Source organism: Mugil cephalus, chromosome 23 (assembly GCF_022458985.1).
Source record: "Mugil cephalus isolate CIBA_MC_2020 chromosome 23, CIBA_Mcephalus_1.1, whole genome shotgun sequence".
In the NCBI taxonomy this organism is placed as follows: domain Eukaryota; kingdom Metazoa; phylum Chordata; class Actinopteri; order Mugiliformes; family Mugilidae; genus Mugil; species Mugil cephalus.
The window spans coordinates 6,954,895-6,967,941 of NC_061792.1; the positions used below are offsets into that span (position 1 = coordinate 6,954,895).

Sequence of the window (13,047 nt, forward strand, 5' to 3'; positions counted from 1 at the left end):
AAAAGTATGACGATGGAGAATAGCTGGACAAGAGCAAAGCCCAATAAATGACAACAAGAGGTCAAATATTGAGGAAATACCCCAAATCTTTCAAAGAAATTAGAAGCAACACCAACCCCTGATCCTGTCTTAGGGATATACAGGGAAACAGCAAATGACTAATCTTGATTTATCCATATTTAAGCATGCATATTTCTTCTAGTACCCACATACACACCTCCAAACATCCCTGAAACACTTCTGACCCTCCCCTCCAACACTGTCTCAGCGGGATCTTAACACTTACCTATCAACTGGACTACAATGTGCTCCACAGCAAGCAGATTTGTACCAGACTGGCAGAAAGGTTGCCACGGTTACAAGAAAGTGCCCCCTCCATCAAAACTGCTGGAGGTGGCAACGGAGGTGAGGCCTGTGTGTGTGTGTGTGTGTGTGGAGATGGGCCATGGCGGGTTGCCAAGGAGACACATTAGCCGGCACTTTAAAAAAAAACGGGGCTGGGGTACGCTGCTCCTGACCACAGCTCTTTAAATTGGGTGAAGGAACCACGCTTAGAAAAAAAAATAAAAAAATACTCAGATCCACACACGCTTTTCAATCTAGCATCCAATCTCAGGATCGGCCAATAAAACCAGAAGCCTGTGTCCTGCAGGGCAGTTAAACAGACCCTGACCTGCACTTCACTATAAAAACACATCCAGATACACATGCATGATCTCAGTGTCAGTAAATGTTATTGAATTCAATCCAGCTGAAACATTAAATACAGTGTTACGAGGGAGAGAAATGTTCCCTCCTGTGTTAACACTGCTTCAGTAAAGGATGTGTAATTCATTAGGTGACTTAAAAGATCACAAATGACTATGGATTTTAGGCCAGCCCATCTCCATAAAAGTTTACAGATGGGTTTAAGATCTTTAAAGTGCACAAAGAAATGGACAGAAGATGGGAAAGGTCTCCAGTAATCGTCATTGTTTCAGCTTGGATTAGATGTACTGAATATGAGAGTTTAAAAAGCTTTATTCTAGACGACCTGCTTCGACATGTGAGAGGTCAGAGGTCCAAACTTTCCCACTTTGGTTCTCAAGCTGGGTAAAAGATACTCTCAGCAAGACCAGATATTACATTTGCTGTGAGCCAGCCGTCATCCGACTTCAAACCAAATCACTCCATACGACTGTATAGCCAGTAAACGCAAATCCAATTCACGTTAAAGCCAATCAAAGCTCTCCTCTAATGAATTTCCTGCTCAGTCTCCGAGCATCCCTCCGTCACTATCTGAAGGCACTCAGCTATATCAGAGGCGGAGGATGAAGCAGGATGGAGGCGTCGCTGTGGCGGTAATTGTGTTTAGCTGTTCAGATGTACGAGGGACCGGGGACATATGGGCTGTTTGTATTTAGCCTCCACCTAGATGAATGGCTTTAATAACTGGAGGGGACTTAAAAGGCCATTTCATAATTACTGCCTACCTCTGCTGGATTACAGCGACACGGCGGGGGTGGCGGGGTATGGATGAGGGTTGGAGAGAGCTGCACCGAGTGGGACATGCGCCATTTATAAACACGGAGTCGGATAAAAAGGCTTGCGCAACGAGGGAGAAGAGTACAGTGCATAAATTCAGACACACACACAATCCTGCGTATACTGTACTTGTGAAGGCTTTTACTGACTTTAAAGGCGAATGCAGGAATCTGACATAAAGATGCTATAGTTAGATTTTCCTCGTCTGAGCATTTTGTGAATGTTCCTCGTACTGTTGGTTTATCTTGAGGTATCCTAAACTACAAGTCTTAATGGATGAAAATCCGAAAATGACAACCTACCTGAAGCAAATGAACCAGCCCTAATAGGATAATTAGACCTGATTTAAAATGCAGTCAACCCTGACAGAGGTAATATGAGCTAAAACGTACTATTATTAGTACTTAGAAGAATTCGAAATCCAAGTTTGATGGACCCAGCTACTCATAAAACAATACAGAAACAGCGACCTTACAACAACACGCTACACTTATACTCATAGAACCCAGTGTTACTTTATGTAACCATGCTCAATGCATAGTTAGATGGTGGCAGTAGGATAGGATGTGGAGGATGTGCACTAAAAAGCTGAGTTATATGCCACCAATAAACCTAAAAGTCTGCTCAACCAGTCTCTAAGACGACTCCAGTGACACATAACAACTCACAAAGAAGAGTGTGCACTACATGCTTGTGGCATGTTAATGAAGCGGGGTCTGGGAACCAGAAGAGTGACCCAGGACCCAACCGGTACAGTGAGCTGTCGTACTTCGGCTCTGAATGTTCCTCATACTGTTGGTTAATCTAAAAAAGTATCCTAAACTACACGTCTCAATGGATAAAAATCTGAAAATGAAAACCTACCTGTAGCAAATGAACCAGCCCTAATGGGATAATTAGACCTGATTTAAAATGCAGTCAACCCCGACAGAGGTAATATGAGCTAAAATGTATCATTATTAGTACTTAGAGGACTTAGAAGTCCAAGTTTGATGCATTCCTACTCACAAAACAATACATAAATAGCGATTTTACAACAACATGCTACTCATAGAACCCAGTGTTACTTTGTGTAACCATGCTCAATGCATATTTAGATCCAGAAGAGCCTCCAACAGTCTACACCTGATTAGAAGACATTACAGTGCAGCTTAACCAGTGTCTAAGACGACTCCAGTGACAGATACTGACCAGCAAGAAGAGCATGTACAACATGCTTGTGGCATGTTAATAAAGCGGTGTCTGGGAACATCTGGGACCAGATACGAGTTCCCCGAAAATCCCTAGTGGGCAGAGAATACGCACTGAGTCCCAGCTCTGTTTGAGGGGTTAACCAGAAAAGCAGTTAGAATATAAGAAAAAGCAAACACACACAGGGCCGTCGATCATTTCAAATAAAGTAGCATATGGCGAGCCTCAACTTAAATCAACATTGACACATCAGATGTAAGGAACTGAGAGAGAGAGACAGACTGCTGGAGGAGCGAATGAGGGGCAGACTCATCAAAATAAAAAGAGGAAACAAAACAGAGGGCTCACCGCTGGGGCAACACTAGCTTGTTTTAAAGTCCTATCGTGCAAGGAATAAAAAAACTAAAAAAAAACTGGATGCTGGCACTGCTGGAGGGTTAGCTGGTAGCTAGTTGGCACAAAATGATCATTGGGAAACGCACGTAACATACAAAAGAATGGAAGAACAAGGGAAGACCACAAGCAAGAGAAAGTATGCATCCATGAGAGTGGGAAGCAGTGCTGCAAAGCCCCAGTGCCTCTGTGTGTGTGGGTGCTTCCACTGCTGCCAGGGGAGATGTTAGACTCTAAGGGTGAGAAATGGAGGGATGAATGAAGGGATATCTGTTCATTACTCCTCTGGCTGTCTGTGGGGTGTTCACTTTCGCGCGCACACACACACACACTCTCATAAAAAAACACAGTGTGAGGCGCTGGGCTGGGTCTGACTCGGTGGAGGAAACTGCGAGGCAGGAGCATGTTCGCCATAATCACATAAGGCTGGAACAGATACAGCTGAAGCTGAGCGGCGGGAGAAGAGAGAGGGGGGGAATGAAGATTACAGAGGGGCTAAAAAAGAAGAGGGTGTTGAGGGAAAGACAATCAAAGCGATCGTAAAGAAGGAACTGGGAAAATAGGAGGAGGAAATGAGAGCGAGGGAGATGAAGGTTTGGGATTGAGAGGATACTAAAAATGGGGATGAGGCTCGCGACACTGAGCCGGAGACGGAGGATGATCAAAAAACGAAGGAAGGGTGGCGGCGAGGAGGAGAGCGAAAAATAAAAGGGGAAGAATAAAAGTCCGTTGAAGATGGTGACTCCTAAGAGTGGAGAGTCACAAAAGAAGGAGGGAAGAAGAGAAGGAGTGGGGCAGCTTGAGTAAGCGACGGAGGGAAGGATGGAGGGAGGAGAAAGAGGGAGGAAGAGAAGGAGGGATGAAGCGCACCTCACGGCAGCTTCAGCCAGAGAGAAAAGGGTTTTAGCCAGATTAAAGAAGCCAGGCATGCCTCTTAAGACCATCCGCCTAATGAAATATGTCAAAGCCCATAAAGAAACACTGAGGCCATTTAGGAGGGAGGGTGGTGGCGGAGGGTGGGGGTGGAGCATAGCGTAGGAAGCCGGGGCAAATCTGCCTCATCAGCAAAAATGGAGAAAAAAAAAAAAAAAAAAAAAAAAACACGCAAAAGCCCCGTCAATACGCATTAGCCAAGACGTCAGCTGGGGAGGAGATGGAAAAAAAACATAAGAAGAAGAAGAAGAAAGGGACGGCGCAGTAAGAAATGGATCGCTTTATTTATCATGGGCCTTGAGGGTTATGGCCGTGTAGAAACGCCAGGAAAAATCATAGCAGGAGGAGGAGGTGGTAGAGGAGGGTGGGAGGGAGGGGGGTATCGGGGTGGAGAAGACGAGGGCGGAGGTGAAGCCACTTGTGGGAATGCTGAGTGTGGGGGATTTGAGGTCAGGAACGGTGCTCGGGCCATTTGTATTCCGCCGGCAACAGGCTCAGTTGGCTGCAGGTGGATTTAGGAAACCGTTGTGGCCGAGTATGTGCGCGTGTATGTGTGTGAGTAACGGCAAGAGAAGGAGCAAAAGCGAACAGAAGCAGAACTCTCCCAGCACCAGAGCTAAAATGCGAGCCGCGATCCTTCTCTTACACGAGGCTTTGTTCATATTAAAAGTTGTAAATGAGATATGAGAAACGGTCGACCGAGCGTGAACGCTCACTGTGGAGCTGTCAGGATCAACAACAGAGAGTCTTCCGGTCCACGGAGAAGCAACGTACTTACAGTCGACCCTGGTACTTGTGCGCGAAAAGCACCAATTACTTTCCAAGAAATATTTTCAGTCCGTATCTACGGGGTAATGCTTGGTCATGGTTGGTCTATTCTTTGAATGTCACGCCCAAAGTTAAGATCATGATGTTGGTAACTATAACAACTTTTTGTCCTTTTGCCTTGACCGAGTAACTGAAGCATTGACCAGTCATACTTGAGGAGGCTTTGTTTGTCAAACTACGTCAGCAATGCAGCTTACATGGCATGTTTGTCAAGAAAATACCTAAAACAAAAGGCGGTAAGGGAGTCTAAACTGGCAACATGTTAAAAAATAATCCACATTTAGACATGGTCTTGACCCAGAAGATGTTGCAGGCTGTGCAACCCTAACCCTATCTCTAACCCTAACCCTAGATAACCCTCTTGTATATTAACCTAACCCTGATGTTTCAGAATGCTGATTCATTAGGAATGTCGATTTTTTCAGAACGCCTTCTCAAACACCACATTCTGAATTGCAACCACTTGTGGACATGTTGGCATTAAACGACAATCGACCATATCCTTAGCTTGAATTAGTCGAAGCCTCAAAGTTGAGAATAGATCAGCTTCGTATCCGCACACGTAGCAAAAGCCTATCAATGCTACAGCTGTCCAGATTTCATTAACGTCATTTGGCCTCTAGTTACCACACTGTTGCTCGCCTCTTCCTGTGTGAACGCCCCTTAAGTCCTAACACAATGTCCGATGGGTTGCCGTAATTGTGTTACCCCCGACGTTGACCACGTTAAAGCAACATTATCAGCTTGAACCCGGATGGAGACATTCGTTTCATGTCATCCTTTAATTCAGTCGTCTCCTAGTGATCAAATATAAAGGAAAACGCCTAAAAACTATAAATATTTTATTGGTAGTATTATTCACTGAATGTGGAATTGCAGTGTCTTTAGTGGGAGTCGGTTACTTCTGTCACTAATAAAATGAATGTTAAAGCAAACTAGACGTGGAGTATTTTCAACCGCGCTGTGCAATGTCACTCAGCAAAAATAGCACAACCCAGACTTTTCTCAAATAAAACAACGGCGCGCACAGAAATAACCCGGGAGAAGGAGAAGCCATCGGAATGTAATACGGCTGCTGTCAGCCGGGTGAGGATTGAACGCCGAGGCCCCGCTGACCTGGGCGGCTATAAAGCAGAGAGAGCTCCGACACTAAGTGCTTCACAACTCAACTTTGTCAGGCCGGGAGTGGAAGGCATGGGTGGGAGGAGGGAAAAGAAGGAGTAAAATGTGGCATAAACCTTGAGAATTAGTAAGGACTTGTTGAACAGTTGCATTAAAATATGGTAGACTGGTAGGTCAAAGGATAAAAAGGAGGGGATTTTCTCTTCACTTACCATTCCTCTGCCCAACCAGTGATCCCACGTTGCTCTCATCAGCCACTAGGACACAAAAAAGAGGCAAAAATCACACCGTTAATACCAGAACTCATATATTTTGAGAGAAAATACAGCCCACAGTTCACCCCAGTGCTTTACTGTCACACTGGTACCGACTGATGCCGGCATACGCGGCAAATGACTGCCCGTATAAGATGGAGGAGGACCGGCGAGGGACAAAATGACACGGACCGAAAGAGGAAATGAAAAAGAAGCAGAAATATAGGAAAACCAGAAGAAAGAGAGATATTGTGATTCTGACAGAAAATGGGAAAACACAGAGAGATGAGACAATGAGAAAAATAATAAAGCGCCCGGCAACACCTAATCTAACTAGGATTGTGGTCGGCCGGCAGCAGGCAGGCGACCGGTGTACCGTGGGATACAATAATAGGCTTTCATTACGCCGCCATTTCTCTTAAATAATCCTTTTCATTTTTTATGAGGTCAATTTTCCCAGCGGACAGATGAGGTTGAGGGAGAGAGAAAATGAGAGGAAGGGAGAGTATTGGGGAGAAAAAGGCGGAGTGGTGGCGAGAGATTAAAGAAGTGACAGATGCAGTGCGAGTGGATATGTCAGAGCTAAAATAATAATAAGAAAAAAAAAGGAGGCGGAAATCAAAAAACAAAGCTTCATAAAACCCTGCAGCGACACATCTGTAGCCATCAAGGCAAAGGAACAGTAACACCTTGTGCACCGTGAAACAAAATATTAAACACTTTCAAAGTTTGGGGGGGGAAAAAAATATATTTCGGACCACATGACCCTGGCAGATAATGAAAAGCTACCCATTTCTGTGGAGGAAAGATAAAAGTCTGCATGGCTGGCAGCCAAGTTTGTCTCTTCTGCAACAGTGAAAGGCCAAAAATGGAAAATACAGACCTATCTAAGCTAGCTTATAGTGCTCAGAACTGATCAGCAACAAAACAGATCCCCTAATTCTGTTGGGGAAACCTTTGGTGCTACCTAAACCCTTCAGCACCAACAGCTCTCCAGGATCATAGCAATCTTCCTCCAACAGGAGAAAGCACCTGGCTATGCCGCCCACATAAAAACGAAAAGATCAGACATGAGAAACTGTTAAGCCAGACTATAAAAACTCCTAAGATCCAATCTGGTCAACAAATCAGAGATCCAACCACTTAAGCCAAAGCCACAAAGTCCACTCCGCAACTCACAGAACCCAAAGGATCCAGACACTATAGGACGCCCTAAACGATCCAGACACTATACCAAACCCTAAGGATCCAGACACTATACGAAACCCCGAAGGATCCAGACACTATAGAACAACGTAAAGGATCCAGATATTATATGAAACCCTCAGGATCCAGAAACTATACAAAACCCTAAAGATCCAGACACTATAGGACACCCAGAAGGATCCAGACACTATACGAAACCCAGAAGGATCCAGACACTATACGAAACCCTAAGGATCCAGACACTATACGAACCCCAAAGGATTCAGAAACTACAGAAAACCCCAAAGGATCCAGACACTATACGAAACCCCAAAGGATCCAGACACTATACGAAACCCAGAAGGATCCAGACACTATACAAAACCCTAAAGGATCCAGACACTATACGAAACCCAGAAGGATCCAGACACTATAGAACAACGTAAAGGATCCAGACACTATAAATAATCCCTAGATCCAACTTACAAACCCTAAGCTCAGACACATGGACACCCAAAGGGTCCAGAATAACTATTGAAACCCCAGAAGATCCAGCACTTATACGAAACTCTACAGGATCCAGATCTATAAGGAACCCAGAAGATCAGCACTACAAAACCCTAAAGGATCCAGACACTATACGAAACCCAGAAGGATCCAGACACTATTACAAACCCAGAAGGATCCAGCATTACAACCCAAGACGACTAACAAAACCTAGGATCAGCAAGACAACTAAGGTCAGACCATACAAACCGAGGCGCATACAAAACAAGGATCACACATTAGAACGCAGAGGATCCAGACCTAACGAAACCTAAGATCCAACACTATATACACCCAAGGATCCAACATAGACACCAAGGTCCTTTAAAACAAACGGCTAAAGGGGTACCAGTATAGCAGATGAGATTCCTCTTCACCCATTCTAAGAACCACACAAGTAAGAGGTCGCAATCCTTCAGAAGTACAACACAGTGTTCCAGTGGGGATATCATGAATTTAGAAGTGAGGCAGAGGAGGATATTAAGAAGAGAAAGTGTAGGACTGAGAGTATAAGATGGGAGAAAAAGACGCATCAAAGACAAAAAAACATGAGAGGAGGGGGGAGCAAGGTAGAGAGAGAAGGTAATGCAGTAATTTGCGGGACAGAAAGCAGCAGAAAAAAAGAACAAGGTGACACAGGCAGAGAGCATGCAAGTGAAAGCGAAAGATGTGCAGAGATAATAGGAGAGAGAGTCAGGCTTCAATTATACTCCCCCGTGGACGAGGACGGCTCCGAAAACCATGGACTACTTTCTAGTCAGCTCTGAGGACGCATGAACACCATTGTGTTTACGTTCAGCTTCCCTTAGTTCTTGGTTTCCTGTTTTTTTTTTTTGTTTTTTTTGGACTACCTGTCTTTCATCCAATCTTTATTTTTTTCTTTCTTTCAAACCACACCAGTTCGGCTAAGGCCCAACCGTGGACAACTCTCAATGCGAGGCCGCCCCAGGAGACGACGCCGTGCAATTGTCACGGTCAGCTCTGACTTCGAGGTGTTAGATGAAGACTTTCGCTCCTCGGAGAGGTGACTCCGCCGTGGCCAGACGTCACGTGGAACGAGACTCTTATTGTGCACGGGAGCCGCAATTAGTACCAACGGAGGGGAAAATGAATTTGCCTTCCACACACAGATTTAGGTAAAATAGTCATTGTGCACAGAAGTCGCAGAAGATCTGATGTTTCCATGCGTTTTAAAGTCTATCCAGACAATTTTGCAAGGCACTGATAAATGCATCAATGAAAAACATCTCTCTATTAGGATCCAAAGGGCCAAACGCCGTCTTAGAACAGTCTGAATTTTGTGGCGCGGCGAGTCAGAGTCAGGGACTCTGCTATTCATCCCAGCCAACGGATTTTCTGCGTGTGAGTGAAAGCTCTGAGTCAACAGACTATTTGCTAAGGCATCGAGGGTCAACAAAAGCAGCTCACCTCTCCCTGTCAAGTGGTGTTTAATAAAAGCTAACCTGCCAGAGCTCAGACACATGTGACCGTAAACACTGACACGCGGGAAACTCTCCTGAGGGGGAAGAAAAAAGAAAAAAAAAAAAAAAACACGTCTCTTTAAATAAAAATCGGACGCACCGGGGTCAGCCCGTGTGTTCAGAGCTCCTGTCATCTTTACGCATGTACACAATCGCACACACACACACACATACAGAGCTCAGCTAAGTACCTTATTTCAGCTCTGAGCACTTTGGAGAGGGAAGGGATGAATAGAAACAGAGATACCACACACACAAGAACAAAAAAAAACAGATTGAAATGGAGGACGGCCAGAGATGGAGATGGAGGCCAGAGGATACAGATAGTGGTGGGTATTGGAGTGGGTCCTCAGTGGGATATAGTTGAGAGTGTGTTTGTGCGCGGCGGCGTGTGCAGACCACCCCTGTCCATAATGAAAGCCAATCAGCTTGGGTGGCAGAGGCGTTTGCTGCAGGAAGAAAGCCAATCCACTGAACCTAATGAACCGGGATTGGAAATCAGAGAGAAGGCACAGGAGAAAAAGAGATGGATAGAAGAGAGCAAGAGCAGCGAGTTGAAAGGAAAACAACGGAGGTAAACAAAGATGGAGGCGAGACAAAAAAAAAAAAAGAGATATTATCCGGGAGAAAGAAAGAGACGAAAGGATTGGAAAGACAGACAAAGGCAAAAAAAAAAGGGGGTCAGAAAGGGTTAATACAAGGAAATCAGCCCCTTCATTGCCACCTTCCACACACACACACAGATTGGAAACCTTGCGCGTTTCATTTACACACAAAAGCTCCAGACACACAATCCAGACGCCGTGTTCATGCGGTTTGCCGGGAAGCCCCCTGGGTTTAAGAGTTCAGGAGGTCAAATCCCTTCAGGCCAGGGATAATGGGAGAGGGCTACGCATCACAAACAAAGAAGTGTACTGATAAGAAGCATGTGATCGCTGTTGCGCGTTTGTAGTCCGGCTCCACGATCAGACTGATGCGAGACAACAGCAGGCCTGTGGTTTCGTGCGTTTTGGCCGCGGAAACTTTGTTTACTTGCTGGCTGAAAACAAGATCTTCTTTCAACATTGAAGGGGTTTGTGTGTGTGTGTGTGTGTGTGTGTGTGTGCGCGAGCTCACCCATATCCATGCTCTTGGATGCTCTATTTCGAGGAACGTTGTCCTTATCGTCGCTGCCGTAGAAAGACGCAGCCGCGGGGGGTACCGTCTGAAAGTCGCTGCAAGGCAACAGACACGACATAGCATCAGTGAAAGCAGCGGAAGCGTTCGCGAGTGGCTGTTTAAGAGAAAGAAGGGGGGGGAATCCTGAATACTTGTTTGTTAACTTATCCGCGCGAGTGAGAGCAAACAGGATTTGAAAACTCCCACAGACACAAACACATCATTTCATTTCCTCCCATTCCAGATGGCATGAACCAGCGAATTAACAGCTATGGTTAAAAAAACAACAATTGATGTCCTTTGGTATATGCATAAGAGATTATTCCATCTTTCTAGAAATTGTGTATGCAAAAGCACTGATTACCATCCAGGCTGCATGGAGGTGTTGCATTAGAGAGTTAAAGTGCTATAAATGGAGGAGAATATCAAAAAACACAGGTCTTCAAAAGGAGCTACCGATGGGGGGTCGCATACATATTAACCTGAATCGAACATATTTTAATAAAGGGTAGATTAATATTAAATGCAAATTGATAATAATTATGCATATTTATAAATTTTACCCTAATCAGACGTTTTCAAGCCATTTTTCAAGCTCCTAACTCATTTGATCCTGATTAACCTGAGGATAAATATATCAAACAGTACAGTGTTTCTGTGGTCAGCATTCAGCTGAATGTACAGCTACGCACTCGTAGAAGTATCAAAGCTCTTTCTATTACGCTATCACCATAATTACTACTGCATAATGCAAACTGGCCACTGCAATTAGACCGTAGGGTCTAAATAATACATTGTGATATTTAGCTTAATGACTCTTCTTTATCTCATAACACAGCGGGCCGTTAGACTCAAACAACTCCGGCCCTGTGTGTTGTTTAATAGAGGTGTGCTGTGCAATTTGTGTGTGTTTCATTGAGTGGGGTTTACCTGTAGCGAGGGAGATTCGACGGCGAGTCCCTGTTCATTTCCTCCACGGCTCCGGGGGACGGCGGCGGAGGGAAGGCGCGCTCCACCTCCCCTTCGTCGCTGTTGTCGTCGTCATCGTCGCGGTAGTGAACGTAGCCACCGTTGGTGGTCGCAGCGGGATACGGAGCTGAGGAGGAACGACACAGATTTTTTATTTATCGGGACGGAATCAAAGCTCCTTAAAAAAAATGGATAAGGTCCCGACTTTTTTGTTAAATATAACACATTTTGTTTGTTTTCTTTTTTGCATCGATTCCCACCGGCGCCTGAATTAACTCCAAAGCAAGCTTAATACGTTCTAAAACTTCGAGGGCTCTTGAATAGCTGTGGATATTATTCATTATGTATATCGATCAGCTGTGACAAGACGCCGCACACACATTTAATTACGGACATCAGACACAATGAGGAATGGTGTGTCCTTCAACTGGGGATCAATACGGTCAATAGAGAGCTTAGCAAGGTCAGACATTCAGAAGCTATACGTCAAAGATTAATGCACGCAGAAGCTTCACTTTAACTTCCGCGCAAGTTTTCCCAGCGTCACAGAGAGCCGACAGTCTCAGTGAGAAAAGCATCTCCAGCTCCATGCATCCACGCAAGGGGGGGAGGGAGTGAGAGGGATAAAGAATGAATTTAAAACAGTTTGTTAGCCTTTTTTAAACACAACAGCACGCGCGCCGCACAATACCAAGTATGCAAATCCGCCCCACTTAGAAGCCGTTTCATCAGCGTAATGATTCCAAGGTCAGATCTTTTGCGCATGAAAACCCGAGCATGGCGTTCGGGAAAAACATAGTTAATGACTTCCCTTTCTCCTGCTATAAATATGCAGGGGAGAGACGGCGAGAAGAGATACAAAGGCAGGGTTAGGAGAAGATGGGACAGTTTTCTAATGCGGCGCTATGGAATACTTAGCTGCTATTGTGAGCTAAAAGAGCTGCTCCAGAGTCGGGAGCTATAGCGGGGCGATGGCAAACACACACACGGTGACAAACATGCTGTGTGTACACACTGAGATGCAGATAACGGGAGCACACAAACACACCAAGCCTAATGTTGACTGTTTGACAGCTCAAATGGACAAACAGTATGCACGCGGTGTCGAGAGGCTCACCAGAGTTGCCGGTCGACACTGTTGTGTGACTTCCATTGGCGGCGGGCTCCGTGTTGGGGGGCCTGGAGGGTCCTGAAGGTCTCTGGTATGCATCATGGCCCCAAGGCTCCTGTCAACAAAGAAAGAGATGGAGGGAGACGATAAAAACGGTTATCAGCGGGTTCATAGGCATGAAAATGTGCCGAGCGCAGTCGGAGCCGTGGCTTGTGAAAAATTGATGGCCGCTTCCTCGTACAGCCATTCATTTTATTGCCCACTAGCATTGGGCCCTTATTTCAATTTTTACCTCGTATCAGTCATTACTGGCATCAAATAGCAGCAATTTCCAGCAAAGGTGTAGCCCGTT

General features: G+C 45.2%; 1 protein-coding gene across 3 annotated transcripts in view; it reads right to left on the reverse strand.

The window, feature by feature from the left end:
* Positions 1-13,047, reverse strand: part of pard3ba (par-3 family cell polarity regulator beta a) — a 144,329-nt gene that overhangs the window by 60,579 nt on the left and 70,703 nt on the right. For all 3 annotated transcript variants that reach the window (XM_047576989.1, XM_047576988.1, XM_047576990.1), the window contains 4 exons: positions 12,702-12,810; positions 11,546-11,711; positions 10,574-10,671; positions 6,204-6,248 (listed from right to left, as the gene is read on the reverse strand). In XM_047576989.1, the coding sequence (XP_047432945.1) occupies positions 6,204-6,248; positions 10,574-10,671; positions 11,546-11,711; positions 12,702-12,810 (418 nt within the window). The remainder of the gene's footprint in view (positions 1-6,203; positions 6,249-10,573; positions 10,672-11,545; positions 11,712-12,701; positions 12,811-13,047) is intronic.